Source organism: Euleptes europaea, chromosome 6 (genome assembly GCF_029931775.1).
Source record: "Euleptes europaea isolate rEulEur1 chromosome 6, rEulEur1.hap1, whole genome shotgun sequence".
Taxonomy (NCBI): Eukaryota; Metazoa; Chordata; class Lepidosauria; order Squamata; family Sphaerodactylidae; genus Euleptes; species Euleptes europaea.
The window spans coordinates 86,178,913-86,199,864 of NC_079317.1; the positions used below are offsets into that span (position 1 = coordinate 86,178,913).

At 43.4% G+C, this 20,952-nt stretch overlaps 1 protein-coding gene across 1 annotated transcript in view; it reads left to right on the top strand.

Moving 5' to 3' along the window:
* PDE3B (phosphodiesterase 3B) overlaps positions 1–20,952 on the top strand; it is a 58,340-nt gene that overhangs the window by 14,199 nt on the left and 23,189 nt on the right. The window contains exons 2-7 of the mRNA XM_056851944.1: positions 1,564–1,614; positions 9,027–9,275; positions 11,514–11,656; positions 16,249–16,355; positions 18,592–18,796; positions 20,840–20,916. Coding sequence (XP_056707922.1) covers positions 1,564–1,614; positions 9,027–9,275; positions 11,514–11,656; positions 16,249–16,355; positions 18,592–18,796; positions 20,840–20,916 — 832 coding nt within the window. The remainder of the gene's footprint in view (positions 1–1,563; positions 1,615–9,026; positions 9,276–11,513; positions 11,657–16,248; positions 16,356–18,591; positions 18,797–20,839; positions 20,917–20,952) is intronic.

The window sequence follows — 20,952 nt, forward strand, 5'->3', positions numbered from 1 at the left end:
GTTATTTTTAAATGGAGTTATTGTCTTTATTCTGGTTGGAAAGCCTCTGTGGAGGCGGTGTGGCTGCACTGCTCCCAGCCAATATGTTTCTCCCCCCACCCCATTAGGAATGGGCTACCCATGGCGTATTTCTTTGAAATCCATCCCTTTCACCTACTGAACAGATGACCAGTGGGGTCATCTGTTAAATCATGACCAGGGATGGATGTTGGACTTCATGAGCACAGTAGCTGATACCTACAAGCTGTCAGATGTAGTAGATTTTGTTTCCCTTCTTTTGGTAGCAACTTCTTGTACATACAATGGAGTGATTGCTGTGTACTGGATTAGACATATGTTTTTGCTTCTTTTGGCAATAAATTACCTTAAGTACAGCTGCCATTTTGTTTGGTTTCTGGAGAGAAAGATGTAGACTATGAAGTCACCCATTAGTACATGAAAAGCAGTGTTTACCATTTCCTTAGAAAAACTAGTTTGATAAAGGTAGTTATATAAATTATATACATATACATAAATATCAAGTTGCAGGTGACTTATGGCAACCCCATAGGGTTTTCAAGGCAAGAGATGTTCAAAGGTGGTTTGCCATTGCCTGCCTTTGCATAGCAATCTTGGTATTCCTTGGTGGTCTCCCATCCAAGTACTACCCAGGGCCTGACCCTTCTTAGCTTCTGAGATCTGATGAAATCAGGCTTTCATGGGCTATGAAGGTTAAGGCAAATTATTGTAGCAATAAAATCAATTACCGTATATACCCATGTATAAGCCGACCCGCGTATAAGCCGAGATGCCTAATTTCTCCCCAAAAATGGGGAAAAATTAGGCACCCGCATATAAGCCGAGGGTCAGCTTATAACCCCTCCCCCCCAGCAAGCTTACCTTAGATCCAGGTGCGCAGGCGGCGGTGGTGGGGGCCCCCTCCGTGGCCCAGGAGGCCCCGCAGGCCGCTCCAGGCCCGGCGAAGGCGGCGGCGCCCCCCCCCAGGCCCTCCTGGCCGGGGGAGCCACATGCCTTCCAGCGGCCGCAGGAGGCCCTCCCAGGTCAGTGCCGGCTGGGAGGAGCCGGGTGTGCCCGGCGGCGATGGCGGTGCGGGCCTCCAGCGGCCGCAGAAGGCCCTCCCAAGCTGGTCCTGGGCGATGGCAGCACGGGCCTCCAGCGGCCGCAGAAGGCCCTCCCAAGCCGGTCCTGGCCGGGAGAAGCCGCGCGGGTCCGGCGGCGGCAAGTTCCCCCCTCCCTCCTCTACCATATTGACCCGCGTATAAGCCGAGGCCGGCCTTTTCAGCCCTTTTTTTGGGCTGAAAAACTCAGCTTATACACGAGTATATATGGTAGACATATTTTGTGGTTTGGTAAGAATTTTGTAGTGTTGTGATTTGCTTTATTTTAAATTAAAATTTAATTGAAGTGCAATTTTGGCCACTGAATTCAGTGTAGTAAAAGTTTTCATCATGAGCAAAGTTAGAACTAATTCATGGCAATTCAGTAAGACTTCAGAGAGATTCTGTGTTCTGTTTGCAGAATCTTTAAGTATTTGCTTATTGTCTTTATTTTGTTATCTTTCAGATGATTCTTTGGGACTGGGACTTAAAGCAGTGGTATAAACCTCATTATCAGGTCAGTACATCTTAAATCTCAAGCAAAAGTAGAAACATATCAAATGATGATACTAAAATATTATGTAGATCCAAGTATGTTGTGCAAAATTTGTCTGCCCTATTTCAATAGTAAAAATTTCTCTCTGGTTAATATTTTCAGATTACAGAGATTGTATTTCTAACTAGAAAAGGCTTAAATAAACCTTTCTTGAATGCCAGTGAAGAGTCCCTCCTTTTAAATACTGCACACATTCAGCTGAACATCTGTAGTGATCCCTACATACATGCAAGTGTAAAGTATTCCTTTCCCATTCATGTGGAAGAGCCCACACACACACTTCCTTGTGTGCATGCAGGGCTTGCTGCATGCTTTCAATTACATGTCTGGCATCAGGGTATTCACCAGCAGGTGCAAATCTGCTCATCCCTCCCTGTGTACAGTGTATGTAGTTTTAAAAGTCTGTGGAGCCAGAGCAAATTTATATCCAGACCCTATTCCAAATACCGATTCTCAGATCTTGAGCTTAGTGTTAAATTATTTTTCTCTTCTGAGGCTAGGGCATCTTGAAGCTGTGGGGTGTTTACCAATGCTCTCCGGGGAGGCAGGACCAAATCTTATTTGCTGTCTCCTCTAGGCGGGAAACAGCCCTCAACTCCCACTTTCCGTCCTGCCTTGAGGGGAGAGCAGTGTATAGACACAGCTCTGTGTTGAGTACTAATTGTTCTAATTTTCTACTACAGTTTTTTCTTACCTTTATTCTGCTTATTAGTGTACCTATCTTAGTATCTTCTTTCTGCGCATTTCCAATTCTTGCCTCATCCTGTTCTCTTCCCCCCCCCCCCCATTTTTGTCTTCTGGGTGGGAAAAATGGCGGACGGGACGGGAGTGAGGGAGGACGATCTGAGGGAGGATGATCTCCTCTCCATCGGAGATTGCAGAAGTGGGCTGGTCCAATCCGCCCGTGGGGACACCGAGGTTTCCAACGGCCGCTCTCGCGGACCCTTGTAAAGTGAAAGCCCGCAAGATGTTGGTAAGACGGGTGAGGAGGCGATGGCTTCGTGCGGCAAGGGGGAAAAGCGCAAAGGTCTGCGCCGCTGCCGGGAGCCACAAAAAAGAAAATACGCGGTTTTAAAACCACCGACAGCAAGGGGAAGGTAAAGCAATCTGCCTCGGCAGTCCCCTTAGCCGCTCCTCAGCCTCCTTTACCCTTTATTTTACCACAGCCGCCTATTCCTTTTATCATGCCCCCTACTCCGCTACTACAGTCGGCTGCAGGGTCTAGCAATGGCAGGGCCGCGGGGACGGCCATTTTGAATCCCTCTTTCCCAGGGCAACCGGGAGGTGGCAACCCAGCTACCCTGGAGCAGGTCTCTGTCCTATTTAATTCTGCTCTAGATAGGCAGTGGCAGTTTATGCAGTCTATGCTGCCCTGTTTCCAAAACCTTAATACAGGGCAGCAATGGAACCCTGTTCCCAGTCCCTCTCCCTCTCAGACTACTTCTAGGGTAGTGGAGGATTTGGGGGGGGGCTACTTTGACTCAGTCTGGTCCTAAACCGTGGCCCACTAAAGCAGCCATGAAATCACACCCTGCTAAGGTTTCTCAACCACAGCAGGGATCTCCATCCTCCCCGCTGGACTCAGACGACACTGAGTCTAAGGAAGGAGAGATAGACTCAGATGGCGATTTTACTGTAGCGGAGGAACAACAACCTAGATTGTTTTCCTCTGAGGATTTTCAGGAGCTTTTGGCCAGAGCACTGGTGGCGCTTGATCTCAATGAAGAATCAGAGTCAGTGGAAGAGCCTCAACCAAAGTTAAAAAGAGGGGTTAAGGAATGCTTCCCAAGGTCTCAGACTCAAAATAACTTGATCCCTTTTCCAGAATTTTTCCAAAAGGCGGTCACATCTGAGTGGGATAATCCCACATCTAATAGACAATTCCCAGCTAACCTGTGTAAGCTTTACAGACTGGCTCCTCATGCCATGGATCTTCTAAAGATCCCCCTGGTGGAAGCACCAGTAGTGGATGTACAGAACCCAAGCCTAGTTTCTGAGGACGGGGGAGGATCCATTAGGGATCATTTGGACAAAAAATCTGAGTTCCTTGTATGTAAGGCTCATGAGGCTGCTGCGCTGGCCATCCAGGCTAGTGCCACCACCTCTATATTCGCCAGGGCGTCCACTATCTGGATGAGAAAGCTCATTCAGCTAATCCCACAGGACAACCACAGGGTCGTCGTAGGCCTGGATAGAGTCTTCAAAGCCATTTCTCTGATGGCAGACACCTCCCTTGATACGATGTCCTTTTCTGCCAGATCAGTTGCATCCTTATCAGCAGTCAGGAGGGCCCTATGGCTAAGGCCATGGCAGGCCGACTTCAGATCTAAGGCAATCCTAATGGCTTATCCCCTACAGGGTGGCCGCCTGTTCTGAGAAAAGTTAGACAATATATTAATCGAAACAAGGGATAAGAAAAAGGCACTTCCAAGGCAAGTTAGGAAGGACAATAGGGGCCCTTCTTATCCTTCCTTTCGTCCCTACAGGCCAACCCACCGTTACAGGTCCGAATATAGAAGGGGCTCCTGGTCTAACAGAGGCTCCTTTCGCAAAGGAGGAGAGTCTCAGAAACAGGGACAGTACATACAGGAGAAAGGGGATAAGTCCCCCAAAACCATATCACTGCAGGTGGGGGGGAGGCTACAACACTTTCTGCCCAGGTGGCTAGCCTCAAATCCGGACAACTGGGTACTAAGGATTATTTCCACCGGGTCCCTTATAGAGTTTGCAAGACTTCCCTTGGATCGCTTTATCCAATCTCCTGTACCCATAAAAAAGGAAAAATACTTAAGAACCATGAGGGCAGTACAGCACCTGTACAACATAAGGGCTATAGAACAGGTTCCTCCGGAAGAGATCTGTCTGGGGGTATATTCAATCTTTTTTACCGTTCCAAAACACAACAGAGACTGGAGGGCTATTCTGAATTTAAAGTACATCAACAAAAGAGTAGCTCCAAAACACTTCCGTATGGAAACCCTCTGGTCCATGGTGGAATCCCTCGGACCACACACATACATGACGGCTGTCGATCTCATGGAGGCATACTTGCACATTCCCATAGACTGATCACACAGAAGGTTCCTCCGCTTTACCCACGCGGACAAGCATTATCAATTCAGAGCCCTCCCATTCGGCTTGACATCTGCCCCGTGAATCTTTACCAAAGTGTTGGTCACTGTCATGGCCACCTTAAGACTAGAGGGAGTCCAGGTACACCCGTACCTGGACGACATCCTCATATGCGCACATTCTTACCATCAGTCCATACAACCTACACAGAGGGTCATACAAGTCCTAGAGGAACATGGTTACCTGGTAAATATGCCCAAGGTAAATATCCTTAGTGCCGTCCAAAACTATGTTGCATCTAGGAGTGGTCATCAACTCGGCCGCGAATACCCTGTCTCTGTCACAGGAGAGAATAGACAAGATTTCCAGAATAGCCAGGGCCATCTCAAATACCAGAGCGGCCAGACTGATGCTTCTAGCAAAACTAATGGGTTTCATGGTATCATGTATATCAATAGTACCATGGGCCCGATTTCAATCCAGGCCCCTTCAGTGGCTTCTATGGCCATATCAGAGAGATATAACACGCAAAATAGACAGATCGGTCCTGATTTCGAAAAAGGTGAAGATTTCTCTGACCTGGTGGCATTGTACCAGCAACCTCCGTCAGCCCTCTCAGTACCTACATGAGGAACTGATTCAGATTTTTACGGATGCCAGCCAGGAAGGATGGGGAGCCACCCTTCAGGGTCATATAGCACAGGGACGTTGGTCCACTCAGGACAAAAGGTCTCACATCAATCTATTGGAGATCAGGGCAGTCAAGTTGGCACTGTTCCACTTCAGCTCCGCACTAACCGACCGCCACATCCTTATAAGAACGGACAATGTTGCCACGAAGGCACATATCAACAAGCGGGGGGGGGGGGTCAAAATCATCGACCCTCCACAAGGAGACGAAACAGATTTTCCGGTGGGCCCAGAACAATGTCAGGTCCATCCGTGCAGAGCACATAAAGGGAATATTGAATGTGCAGGCGGACTGGCTCAGTCGCCAGATGCTGGACGAGGGGGAATGGTCCCTATCCCAGGAGACCTTTCAAGCCATTTGCCACAGGTTTGGGACGCCAGTGATAGACCTCTTCGCTTCGGTGAGCAATACCAGGCTCCCAAGATTCGGATCGAGATTCTTCCATCCAAGAGTGGAGTTAGTCTATTCTCTTCTGAGTCCATGGCCCAAGGGTCTGCTATATGCATTCCCCCCTCTTCCCATTATCCCAAAAGTTCTCAGGAAGGTTCTGCACGAGAGGGCCAGGATTCTGCTAGTGGCCCCTTATTGGCCACACAGGCCTTGGTTTGTCACACTAAAACAACTGTCAGTACAAGAGCTTGGAGAATCCCTCGGGATCGGCTCTCTCTACAACAGGGGCCATTCCTTCACCAAGACCCCCTATGGTTCTGTTTAACAGTATGGAACTTGAGCGGGGACGTCTTCTGAAATGCGGTTATTCTCCTAGAGTCATAGATACCAACATTGAGGCAAGAAGGCCGGCAACAAGGCGCATATACAACACATCCTGGAAGGCCTTCGTCCGATGGTGCCGTAGAAAGAAGGTTTCACCTATCAACCCAGGAGTTGGAAAGCTTCTAGAGTTCCTACAGGAGGGAGTTCAAATGCATCTCTCTGCTTCCACATTAAGGCGTCAGATCGCTGCTATTTCCACAGTTATCCCATCGATTGAAGGTCTTCCCACCTCTTGGCATAGAGATGTACTAGCATTTGTAAGAGGCGTGACTCAATTGAACCCTCCTGTTATTCACAGATTTCCGACCTGGAACCTTAATCTAGTCCTGAAGGCCCTTACAAAGGCACCCTTTGAACCTCTCGTGGAAGTTCCATTGAAGTATTTAAGGATGAAGGTATTGTTTTTGACAGCCATCCCGTCAGCGCGACGAGTATCCAAGTTGAGAGCTCTTTCCATTCGAAAAGGACTTTGCACCTTTCATAAGGATAGGATTGTGCTGCGCTTGGATCCCACCTTTCTACCAAAGGTGAATTCGTCATTTCATAGAGCGCAGGAAATCAATTTGCCATCCTTTTGCCCCAAGCCGTCATGCCAAAAAGAACAGCAATGGCATACCCTGGACTTGCGCAGAGCCCTGCGCATTTTCATCAAAAGGACCACAGAGATCAGAAAATCGGACGCTATGTTCATCGCAATTTCTAACCCTAACAAGGGTCAGAAGATGTCAGCGGCTTCTATCAGCTACAATCTGAAGCTCTGCATTTCGGAGGCATACAAAGCGAGCGGCCAGCCAATCCCAACCGACATCACTGCACACTCTTTACTTAGTGCTGCCACTACGGCGGCCTTTGAGAAACAGGCACCAGTAGAAGAGATCTGTAGGGCCGCGACCTGGTCTAATGTGTCAACGTTCATAAAACATTACAAAATTAACACCTGGTCCTCTGCTCATGCGGCCTTTGGCCGCAGGGTTTTGCAACGTATAGTGAAGTAAATTGTCTTCCTTTCCCACCCGGGTCAAAGCTCTTGCACGTCCCACAGCTTCAAGATGCCCTAGCCTCAGAAGAGAACGGAGCTTTGATTACTTACCGTGAAGGCTCCTTCTGTTCTGAGGCGATGGGCATCTTGTCCACCCGGTCAGACAACAAAATTTCCGGGACACACACTCACTATCTTTATATTCCCGCACACACAACACGGTTCCAGGTGCAGTACTTCCCATAGGTTTTGCATTCAGTACTTCCGATAGGTTTACCTTCAGGTACCTTACTTTCCTTTGGAAAAGTTAAATAGTTATGGTAGTTTAGTTTTCAGGATCTGTTTCTTGTGCTGATCTTACTCTATTTCTATGTATACTAATCATAGGAAGTTTTTTCCTCTTTACCTTTTACTGGAGTTTTTCTACTTTGGGCTTGTCAAGTCTGAAAGTGGGAGTTGAGGGCTGTTTCCCGCCTAGAGGAGACAGCAAATAAGATTTGGTCCTGCCTCCCCAGAGAGCATTGGTAAACACCCCACAGCTTCAAGATGCCTGTCGCCTCAGAACAGAAGGAGCCTTCATGGTAAGTAATCAAGGCTCCGTTTTCTTGTGGCAACAACATTGCTTTTTCTTGGCCTGTTTTCCTAAAGCGTTTCTCGCACATGTCAGTCCTTCATTTCTGCAAAACAAAATAACATACTTGCAAGTATATCGAAGTGGTATTCATCCTTGTGCTCTCACATCTCCTCGAAAGTAATTGAAGCATTGTTCCCTGCTAATACCTTAAATATGTAAATACTGTTTCCACACAGGAGAGCATGAGGAAAAATTAAGGATGTGTTTTTCTAGAAGGCTTTGGACAGCTTTAGAAGAGGACCTGCTTAATTTTATTCTCAAAAGCACGAATCAAAAAGTGACAGGTCTTGTCCCTTCCCACTCTTCATTCCACCCATCACTTTCCCCCCCTCTCCTCCCCCATGGTTACAGGTGTGGTTTTATAAGGCTGAATGGGATGACGTCGGTTTTATTCACTATTGGAGGAGGGGAGTTTTCAGGGAGACTGGGGTGTGGAATGAAGTTTGGTGGGAATGTTAGTTTTTTCTGAGTAAAACTCTGTTTTCCACAATGTTTGCAAAAGCAAGGTGATTTTTCCAAAACTCAGAGCGACTAAAAAGCCATTTTAGACTTCTTCTTTTTTTTGCTAGTGCTTTGCTTTTGTGGGGCAGAGAGCAACTGAGACTTTGAAAAAGCAAACGCCTGGAGATTTGAGCAAACAGACAAACAAAAGCCAAAACGAGACAGAGAGTGAAAAGCCATGTTTCTTCTGCTGGCTTTACTGCAAACAGAGTATCTCTGTTGCCACATCCCCCCCCCTCCAGTCGCCCCTCTTAGACTGCAAAAAGTTCCATAAGCTGCCATTCTAAGCCTTTATTTTTCTTCAGGAAAGGAACAGACCTGTGTATAGTAAAAATCTAGAGTTTCCTAAAAACGCAAAAGTGTGTTTTAAAAAGCTTGTATTTTTACAGCCCATTTAAAAAAATAGTTCCTTGCTGTGACCATCTTTCCCAACTACCGTATCTGTCCCAGACTGATGGTGCAGCTTCTAAGAGGCTGGGGGGAGCCGTTTCTAGGCTATCGCCTCTGAAAGAGGAGGGGGAGGCGGGTTGGAAGGCCTTCCTAATCAGAGTGAGCTGTTAGAAAAGTCTGCATCCATGTGTTTTTGCAATCATTAATTTCCACAATTATTGCTGTATTTTCACATTATAAACCACTTTATGCATTGATTGAATAGAAAAGTGGGATATAAGTTTTCCAAAACAAATAAAATTGTTAGCTGACAATATTTTCCTTTGTTTCAGAATGTTTGCAGTGGAACTGGAGTTGATCTTTCTGTACTAAATGAAACCCGCACCATGGTGTCTGACCTCCTGAATGAGCCAGGCCTACCCCCTCATGTGATTTCTTCGCTTTGGAGCATTAATAGCTTGATGAGTGCTTTCTCAGGCTCATGCAGGCAAAAAGTTAACCTGTTTACACCATTTCCAGGCTTTTATCCCTGTCCAGAAATGGAGGACTCATCTGACAAAGGAGATTGTAAGCCGCACAAGGTCAAAATATTACAATTATAACCAGAACAGCACACATTAAAATACTTTCGAGAGAAATACTTTAATATTTGTAGCTCCTGTGTTTTTTGTACATTGGGTACCTTTCATATATTTCTGGTTAGGATAGAAGGAAGGCATATGAAAAAAGGGGGGGAATACCCAATCTAAAAACAAAGTTGGCCGCTCAAAAGGTTGGGTGAAACATGATCTGAATAAAACAATGAAATATATTTATTATAAAGCGCTTATGCATATACTAAAAGCAAGCCCATATGGCAACAGATATGAGGCTGATAATTAAAACCACTAGCCAAATGTGTTTTAGCCCTCAGGCCTTCCTCAGTGGTCTAATACAACATATTTTGCACACATAAAATTTCAAATGCAAAAATTTTCAAATGCAAATATAATAATTTAGTGTCAGCCCAGGTATGTATTATAAGATGTATTCAAAGTGAGTGTTGCTAGACTATATTTAGAAATGTATAAGCACACATCCAAGAAGTGTAGTTAAAATAATTATTTCCGGACCAGGCTGGCATAACATTCAGAGTATGGCCTCATTATCAACCAAAAGATAATGAGGTGCACACTCTGGGGAGCTGTTTTTAAGGTAGATGCACCAAATTTCCAGCACAGCTTGGGACTCTCCTTAGAAGAACTCCCAGGTTTGGTAAAGATTGGGCCAGGGGGTCCAATTTTATGGGCCCCCAAATGGAGGAAAATGGGGCCCATAAAATTGGATCTCCTGGCCCAAGCTTTACCAACCTTTGTGGTTCTTGTAAGGAGAGTCTCCAGCAGCTTTGCTGAAAATTTGGTGCTGCTACCTTACAAAACACCCTCCTCCAAAGCTCCAGAAAGATTCCCCTTAGGCTATAATGGAGCAGAAGGGGGAGATGGCATTTAAACTTTAAAGCGCTGTGGAGTTTGATACAAATTTGCTGAAGTGTTTTTTTTTCTTTTAAAAGGGGTTTCTTCCTTTTCTGCTGTAGCTGGTAATCCCAAAGTGATCCTGGAAAAAAACCTAATTTTGTTGGCTTTTTCAGGATTGTGATTACCACCTACAGTTTTAGAAGCCTTTTTTTTTTTTTTTTTTTTGGCCTCCCCCAAAAAGCCAAAAGATACTATTAAGGTATTTTTCGGCTTTTCTTGGTTCAACTTTACCAAATACACTCCCCTAGTAAAATACAGTAGGTACATTATTATGACTAACACCACTATTGGCATGTATCCATCAGAAGAGCATTTTCATTTGTGAAACAGTGTGTGTGACTATTTCTGACAATTCTCCACTCCCACTGTAGACCCACTCTTTGCCCTTACACTGTTCCTAGGGTTCATTGTTCTCCAGGAACAACATTGGGGGGGGGGCTCAGTGGTTGCAGCGGGGGGGGGGAAGCAGGGAAGTCTTGCTCTGAAAAGTCCATTGATGGTTGGAGACATATCATTGAATCTTAGATCTATAAGATTTACAGAAGTGTGAGTTATAATACAATCCTATGTAGAGTTACTCCTCTCTAAAGCCACCAGAGTAAATGGACTTAAAAAAACTCTGCACAGATTGCACTATAAATAGATACTTTTTAAAGTATTGCTTTAAAATAATATTTTATTCATCATTCCCAAACCAAAAATATTTCATAAGACACTTTCTCCACATTTTGCAACATTTCTAATTATGAATTTCACTTTAGAAAATGTTTGTGTTTTATGTACAGATGTGTAAATTAGCATAATGGTTTTTTAATAATTATGCTGACTGTTTGAAATGAACAACTTTACTCTTTTTGTAAGATGGTACAGGTATAAAACATCCCATGGGCAGCCCATTTCTAAGGGGGGGGTAGTTAGTTACCAGCCGGGAGCGGTGCAGCTGGGCCGCCTCCTGAGAGACTTCCCAGCTAGTAAATTCACAAATAAACTGCTGGGAAAATGCATGGAGTTTCACGGGGCTACCCTAGTTATTTTGCTGGTATAGCTCTGTGGCAGTGTAAAGGGGCGTTTCCTGCCCCTTTTCAGCCTTAATAACTCCATTTTCAGCCTTAATTACTCTAATAGATCCTGTTGGAGGTTATATTTATGGAATCTTCCAAACAGTTTTAATATAGGTTAGCAAATATAATTTGAACTAAATAATACAAATATTGAAAAAGATTGCATCCTGTTATAGGATTAATAAGCAGAGCTATCTAACAGCTTTTTGTAAGACTATATAACTGCTATCAATTTGTTCAACAGGGACTAAATAGCCGAAATAGCTTACCAACTCCACAGTTAAGGCGGAGTTCAGGAGCCTCAGGCTTTCCTCTCATTGAACAATCATCCACTAGATGGGAACGCAACAATGGCAAAAGACCACATCATGAATATAATTCTTCAAGGTAAATACCTTAACAGGATAGAATTCATATTACTCTCCACATCATGTGATATTCATTAACTACCCAAATTAAAAATTGAATTGCATTCTGGGTAGAAGAGGGAAAATTATTTTAGGTAAAGTGTCATTTCTGTTTATATAGCTTTGTACATCTAGAATTGTGGAACTTTGATTTATGATTAATACTGATTAAAATTTTTAATTTTGTTGGTCACTAATAATGAACCACAAGTTTTGAAGGAAATTGTTAAGATTATCATCATCAAGTCTTTATCGCATTAGAAAAAAATAGTCATAGCAGCAATACTTGATCTCAGTATAATAAATATTTATGAGATAGGAGAAGATTTTGGAGTCCACCATCAGTCACAGCACACCTGTTTGTCTTCTCAGCTAGGTGCTTCTTCTCAACTATAAGTAAAGTATCCCTCTACTTAGCTAGAATTTACCAACAGTTTGATTAATAAGGAGAATTCCAATAATTGACATTGATTAAATGAAAATATATTATGAAGTCAAAATGGTTGGCGAAAACCTAATTTGAAACCATGTTGTTCAGTTGAGTTGGCTACACTATTAGCAGTTCAGCTAAGCACAGAAATTCCAGTTGAGAAGAACCTACTGGTTGAGAAGATTCTTCTTTCAGGGACTGGGTGACATCCCCTATGCTTACAAGCAACAGCTATTATGTAGAATTTTCAATTTTTTGTGATTTTGGGTTTGGGTTCTTTGGCTTGTTTTGACTTATGCCCCTCTTTGTCCATTAAAGAGGCAGTCCTACACTGGAGTGCATTCCTCTGCAGACTACCATGTAATCCACCTTAAGTGTCGGAGAAAGGTAGACTATTAATAAAGTCAATAAATAAACACTAGGCACTCTTTGGCTCATGAAAAGACTTTAGTCTTGCATGTGTGGAAGCACATCGTGCTGATGGAACATGCTCTGCAGCAGAGGACCACCCACACACTGGAAAAGGTGGAGCTCAAGCAGAAACAAGGGTTAAGATTCAAGCCTTTATTTTTATTGATATATATAAGATTTGACACAAAAATACTTTGATATGGTACAGAAGAGTTTGTACTGATTTTTTAATTTCTGTATAAACATTACAGGCAACTCTTATGTGATTTATTAGATGGAATGAATTCCTCTTTGTTCGTCAGCATTACCAGAATCATGGGATTGACATTGGTGTCTTCCAGGCAGCCTTAATGTTCCAGTTTCATTTCCCTTTGTTACCATATTTTTTCCTCATTTCCACACAGCTTTGTTAGCAGTCTCTTGCTGTCCCGGTTTTATTTCATTGTTTCCTCTGCTCTTTCTGAAATTTGTGCTTTTCCAATCTTTTTCTGAAATGGCTTGATTTTGGTTTGTTGCCAGTCTGAAATATTTGTGCTGAAATATTTGTGCTCCATCCACTTTGCCATTTTTCTTGGGGTGGGGTAGGTGATGATTCTTTCTTTTTTTTAAAAAAAATGTGCATCCTACCATTACAGCGGCCCAGCAGTAGACTGTGCATGCACTGAATGAACCATCTTGTCCTGTCAGAAGGCCCCAAACAAGCAGGCAAACAATGCCTTGCTGACTAATGGAACATTCCTTACAGCACACTTGAGCACTGAGTCTGGGTACCATTTTCAAATTCTGCATGGAGTGTGGGGTGGGCAAGCCGAGACAGCAACAAGAGAAACAGCAGCCTGACGAGCCCCTTGTGAGCAGGCGAGCTGAGCTGGCAGGGAGGGAGCCAGCAGCCCAATGAAACCCTTGCGGGTGGGCTAGCTGAGCAGGCAGCAAGGGAGCCAACAGCCCAATGAGCCCTTTGTGGGCAGTTGAACCAAGGAAGCAGCAAGGGAGCCGGCAGCCTTACAAGCCCTACGTGGGCGGGCAAGCCAAGACTTTGCCCCCAATCTCCGCTGGCCAAAAGAGGTGCCTGCATGGTGTCTCTCCCCCCCCCCCCCCAACACACACACTTTCTGTGAACAAAATTGGTGCGCAGTAATAATGAATGGAGCATAAACAGCAAAATTCTTTAATGATGAACAGAATAGTACAAAATCTAAGGGTGCTTTGAAGAATCTCAACAATAACCTTCCAAATCAATATACCCTTTTAGCCCTACAGTCAGCCATGAACATAGCTATGTTGAATTCTTCACTTACTGTCCGTAATTCAAAAAGGGAAGGAAGGGCAGTAGGTTTAGAGACTGCAATGCTTAATAAGAAAGTCTTCCCATCTCCTAACTATCAACAAATATAACAGGTATCTCACACATCACATGATTAAAGGTAAATGTTGATAGACTGTTTTGTTGGCACTCTTTTGTATCTTATCTCAGACCAAGACAAAAAAAATTAAAAACTAATTTCGTAAGGGCTACATTTCTCCCCTGTGCTATTTGCCTAAATCTCTGGCTAGGACCAGATGTAGCAGGGACAGTGTTCAGCCCCACTGTGATGCTGTTTTTGCAAAACTGATCCTTTTGTAGTACCTCTGAGGTAAACCAACTGTTGCTATTAGTATATTTATGAATTTATTGTCTTACAGGTAGATATCTGAAGCAAAGGGATAACCAGTGGAACTTTTAAAGCTCTCACAGGATATAAATTTTTAAAAATTATTTTTAACCCGGAAAATGTAACATCTGATTTTGAAACATCTCCTGGATGTTATAACATGTGTTTTAAAAATTTAAGCTGTGTATCTGTTTTCAACCTGTCAACCAGCAGATGGCATAGTTTAGCAATATAGCTGCCTGTTTATTGTTATCAAAAACGAAAAGCAGAATTAGATTTAGGGACAAACAGCCTCACAAGTAGGGAAAACATAGATTTTTTTATTTGTGCCTTTTCCCTTGTAAATATGCAAATAAATGTTTCATATGTGGGGCTTCTCCTGCCTCTGGTCCACCGCTTGCCTCCTGCTGCAACCACTCTCAACAAGACAGAACACACTAGGCCTCAGTGAGGAGAAGGGCTGGGCTTGCAACACCAAGATCCTCTTCCTCTCCACTACCCTCCACTCCTTCGCACGCTGAGCAGGATCAGCTACAACTTCCTTGCACTGGTTTTGGGCTGTAAATAAACCAGTGGGATGCCATGCCTTTTTTGCCACTTCCACTCCAACCCTGGGACTGGGGGAAAGCTCTCAGTGACCTGGGCAGGTTCCTCTCCCCTCCATCTATTTGACCTTATGCCAGATGCCTTCCTCACCACCTGCCTGCAAGGCTGCTTCTTACTTTAGAGGCCCAGCCCAAATCCACCAGATGCCTGCTAGGTTGCTTTTTAGGAGCCATCCCTGTGGCCTGTCTGCTGCCCCATCCCCCTTGGGCCTGACCTAGTTGCACGGTGGCTGGGGGTAGGTGCCAGGCCAGCCTCTCGACTAAGTGAGGACAGGCCAATGCCATCCCATATGTCAGGATATGTAATCTGACTATAATGATCAGAGAAGACTTGCTCTCTATTTGAGCAGTTAACATTATGTTTGACTTAAACAAAATGGTACAAATGTTCTGCTTAGTGTTGGCTGTCTTCCGTTTAAACAGTACAGTTAATATTTACTGATACAGAATAAAGTACAGAACATAGTGCTTTATATTACCTCATACATGAAACAATAAAAAAGTTTGGTCTGTGACCAGTTGGCGTATTATAATTTTTATTCCGGCAGTCCATTCCTAAGGGTGGGGGAACACAGTGACCAGGAGGGGTGCAGTTATGCCGCCCCCACAGAGGCTTCCCGGCTGGAAAAAAAGAATGAGAAAACTATTAAAAAATAAAATCGAAAAACTCACCCGTTGAGATTAGTGAGGCTACCTCAGCTATTTTGCTGGCATAGCTCCACCGCAATGTTAAGGGGCATTCCCGAGCCAAAAGGGATTAGGAAGCTGCCTAAAGGCTGCTCTGCCCCCATGAACGCCTCTTAGGACGCCGGCGCTGGGATAACGCCAGTGGGGAGGCTGCGCTGTTGTCCCATCACTGCACTGCTGCATCGCTCTCCAGGGCCAGTGTATGTGCCCAGACACCGGCACAAAGTGGCATTTATGCTGGTGCAGGGTTATGCCAGCTCCTGTGGGCATTTGGTCTCCCCCCTTCAGGATTGCACGGTAAGAGTGCAACTATATGGTATTTATAGTTCTATGACTCCTTGTTTTTTGCTGACTTTTTAAAATATAAAAAAGTCATTGGAGCTATGATTTGAAGGGGGAGCTGTGCTGGGGAGACTGTACTTAACACTCTTTTTGCCCCCATTTTCTCACTGAAAATTGTAACCCTATTATTCCCAGCGGGGATAAATAGCCATCTCCCTCTGTGACTACGTCTTCCTTCACATCATAATGCCAGCAGTTGTATTGCGTAAAATTGGAAAATGCTGGTAAAAGAACTATGGAATTATGTGTCATTTTATCAGTAATTTTTCTTTCTATTAATTATGTACTTGTGCCCAGATACTTTTGTGAATAGGATACAGTTATTGTTTCATTTTGATTATTTATCATTTAATCATAAGATTAAAATGATCTTATCTGTGTCATATTTTGTTTAGTAGAATAATATAAAACGAGCAATTTTCTTTCTTTCCTGTCTTACATTTAGTCAAGGATCCTACCCAAATGGGCCTCTCAACACAAACCTATTGACGATACCAAAACAAAGATCTTCTTCAGTGACCTTGGCTCATAATATAGGCCCCCGGCGAGCTGGTAGGATGTGTATAGCACATTACATTATTTTTGTTTTTTAAAGATTTTCATATCTGGCTCTTTGCTGTTGTCTTGTCTATAAAAACAAAATGGTAGAATTCTTAGAAAACTGGAAAAAAATCTGCTGCATTGTGACTAAAAAGGGGGCATACTGTGCAATCTTAAGGAGAGTTACTCTACTCTGAGCCCATTCGTTTCAGTGTGCTTAGACTGAAGTAACTCTGCATAGGATTGTGCTGATAGTTTGTTAAGAAATACTAGAATAACCCAAGCCCCTGGTTTCCAATGTGATTTGGTCTCTACCTGTTATTTGTATTGTATGGGACAGCCCCTGCTTCTGCAACAAAAAGAGTAGAAAAATTGTACAGTATCATGGGTAGGACTGACCGAGATTGGTAGTTCGCTATAAATGCTATGTCTGTCATCCAGAGAACTTCATGATTAACTCTGCATGCCACACAATCCTCCCATCTTTCTGTTCCCCACAGCAATTCTCCATGGTATATGCAAGGTTCTTTGGAAACCAGCAGAGAGTGAAAGCTATTTTGATACCATTAGGAGAGTGCTGTTAAAAGGGAAAAGGGGGCAAGGGTCCAACTGAAAATGTGCACGTGAAGAGATCTGTGAACTGTGGCAAAAATGTGTGGGATTTAAGTATGTGCCAGTCTTTTCTTGCACACAAATAATTTATAACTAAGGACATACATATGCCACAGATTTAAACTGATCCCTATAAACTGGAAGCTATAGCCCTTTGAGAGGAACCAAGGTTCTCAAACAACATGTTTTGTTCTTTCTTTGTTATACAAATAATAATAATACCAAACATGCAGTAGAGTGCAAAATGTACAAAACAATGCAATGGAGATATTTACAAATAATATACTTCATACTTTACTCCTTTACTCCAAAATGTCAAAAATTCTGTTTAATTTTTACAACCATTTTTCTGAAGTATTAGTCCATCAGGTCAGCTGTAACACATAATCTTAAAAACTACTATTGTAGCATTGCCTCTCAGCGAAAATTTTGAACCTTGTACATTTTGGCACTTATGCACATTTCTAAATCAGGATGCTTTGCCACTAAAAATCATATGCTCAGCTAGTTACTCAGATCTTTAGTCTTCTTTGTAATACACATATTTATTTATTTAGAATGTTTCTTTGCCACCTGTTCAGAGTCCTGCTTGAGGTGGCTTACAGTTAAAGCAATGTAACAACACAAAAACAAGCCATTAAAAACTAGCCATTGGACATAAACAGCATAAAAATATCCATTAAACAAAAGCAGACCATTTAGGGGGAAAGTAAGATAAAAGCATTGGGGAAGAAGAAGAGTTGGTTTTTACATGCCGACTTTCTCTGCCACTTAAGGAAGAATCAGACCAGCTTACAATCACCTTCCCTTCCCCTCCCCACAACAGACACCCTGTGAGGTAGGTGGGGCTGAGAGTGTGTGACTAGGCCAAGATCACCCAGCTGGCTTCATGTGTAGGAGTGGGGAAACCAACCCGGTTCACTAGATTAGCCTCTGCTGCTCATGTGGAGGAGTGGGGAATCAAATCTGGTTCTCCGGATTAGAGTTTACCGCTCTAAACTGCCGCTGTTAACCACTACACCATGCTGAAGATATGCTTTGTCCTGGTGCCTAAAAGAAATAAAGTACATGCCAAGTGAGCCTCAAGGGGAAGGGTGTTCCAGAGGTGAAGTGCCACCACAGAAAATGCCCTGTCTTTAGTTGCCACTTGCCTCACCTGAAGGAGAGGTCACAGATAGCAGGGCTTGAGAGGCAGATCTTAACTGGTGAACTGGACAGTATGAGAGATGGTTCTTCAGGTACCCTGGGTCCAATCCATTTAGAGCCGGAAAGGTAAGAACCAGCACTTTATTGTTGTGGCTTCTGTGCAGTCCCACATGGGGGACTGCGCAATCGCAAGCCAGCCATGGAGAGTATATTCGTAAGCCAGGAAACAGATGTTTAACCAGTGCAGATCATTATGCAAAGAGTGACATGATCCCTGTAAGCAGTCCTTGACAATAGCCTGGCTACCACATTGTGAACCAATTGAAGTTTCCTAAACGTTGGAACAGACATGATTCCTCCTAGGCATATCTTTAGGTTTATAATCCTTGATATGCATTTTAGGATCCATTTGTGAATGTTTGATATCAGACAGTGTGCTTTATATGGTGAGCGTCTAAAGTTTTATTCCCTTGATTTTTTTTTCCTTTAGGAGCTTCCTCAAATTTAAGTCATTTGAGTTCAACTACTAATGGATTTATCTCAAGTGGGCTCCACCAGTCACCTGTAGAATTCCCTGATACTGCAGATTTCCTTACTAAGCCAAGTGTTACTTTACATAAACCTCTGGGATGCACATTTAGTTCTTCAGATTTTCAGCAACCGTTTAGAACATCTTCATGTTATACATGCAGTAGGTAATGTTCTCTTTATTTAATCAATTATTTGTGTGTTTACATTGAACATTTCAATAACATTTTGATATTCATTCTCCTGGAGGCTGGGAGTAGATACCTCCCTTCTCTTCCCACTTCAGTGCTTATCTTATTTTGCAGCTTGCTTTTACATAGTGGTTGATGGCTTTTCCTCTTGTTCCATCTTATGGATTCTGTGTTCTGTGTGTAAGATTTTGAGAGTCAAAGCTCCCTTTGTCAGACACAGTAGAATAGAAGATCTGAGTCTTTTTATCCTAGTCAGAAGGTGGGAGGGGTGTTGTAAAGGATACTTGGAAAGGATGCAAAGGTGCAATGTTTATAAATATTTATTTATTTTATTTGTTCAATTTATAACCCGCCCTCCCTGGCCAAGACCAGGCTCGGCAGGGAACATAAAACATATCAATACTAACAATAAAAGTAATAATTCTAAAATCAAACAATAAAACCCAATTAAAAACTCTTAAAAACTCCAGATGGTGCTTAATTTGGTCCATAGTGCCCGAAATAAGCAGTAGGTTGCCCCCCCCCCAATAATGTGAGTAACATAGAACGGGGGGGGGGGGGATAGGGAGGCCAGCAGAGAATGATACCTGCGGCTGTCCTCTACTGTAGGCCTGGTGGAAAGCTCTGTCTTGCAGGCCCTGTGGAACTCTAAGGCCCGCAGGGTCCTGATGTCACCAGACAGCATTCCACCAGGCTGGCGCCAGGGCCGAGAAAGCCCTGGCTCTCGTTGAGGACAGCCACACACTCTTAGGGCCAGGGACCACCAGTAAGTTGTTATCTGATGATCGTAAAGATTGTAATCAGCTTGATTAGAGCAGAGCAGAAATGCTTGGGTACAGAAAACTAGCATCTGTATTGAGTTAAAAAATCCTATGTCCCTATTCAGCCCGGGGGGTGGGGGAGGTGTCTGTTGTTCTGCAGAAGGCCCAGTCACATTGGCAAGTTCCAAGGCTCATGGTCAGTAACAGGCCTCTACAGTTAATTGACATCATCAGCTATTTCTTTGATTGGCTAACCAGAATCAGGCCAGCGCAGGTTTCTGGGCATATAGCTCAGACCCTCCATCCTAGTTTTGTTCCCTACCGTGGGTTCCTGTTTGGCCCCTTAAACTTGCATGGTCCTGCCATTTTGTCTTGTGGGTGAGTCTTGCTGACTGGAAACCTGAATTTATCCTGGATTGGATTGGACTTTGACTGCTGAATGAACTCAGCCTTTGTGGTAATATCTTGTATTTGAACCAATGTAGTTAGTCCTTTGAATTAGTGTTTTTATTTTTGTCCTCACTGTTCTTTTATTCTTATTCTTTGCAAATTTTTAAAAAATCACTTAAATTATCTGTTGTGGTGTCTTTGAAGTCAGGAGGCTTCAATCTGAATCCAGTACTTTGGCCAGCACTGGCCATAGCTACCAAGTTAACTAATTTTGTGAAACTCACCTTGTAAGCATCCTACCTTCCTTGAGTTTAGTCCCAGGAGGGTCAGAGGCTTATTCCTTGGTCTCTGGCTGACAGGGTTGTAAAGAGACTGGTGGCAGGCTACTGTGCTGAGGCGTAAGGATTTTCACTTTGTTTTGTTAGCTGCCCCATCCCAGGAGTGTTCTTGGACTAGGCCATATTGACAGAGTTATACGGTGATATTCCACTTGTGTTAGGCTGTTACCGCACTTGTATTCCCAGCGATGTATTAAGAGTTTGAAAATGTTATAAAAAATACTGTTCACACTTTCTATGTATTCCCAGCGATGTATTAAGAGTTTGAAAACATTATAAAAAACACTGTTCGCACTTTGTTTGGCCCCTTTAGCTGTGAAGACGTCTTCCAACCATTTATAAGCCATGGTATCCAAAAACCCTTTTAAAGCGATGTTTTTTACAACATTTTCAAACTTAATACATCGCTGGGAATACAAAGTGCGGTAACCCCCTTAGTGATGTAATCTTTGACACTTAGGATAATTTGATATTTTTTAAAGTGTGAATTGTGATAAATTACTATTGTATCTTGTTTCATTTCCCATAAGTTGTGGACGTCAGATGTTCAAGCCTGTTACAGCCTCATTATCTGAATCTGCTTCAGAATATCAAAGCAGAAAATCAGGTAGGATTTTGAACTGCATACTCTTTCCTGAATGTA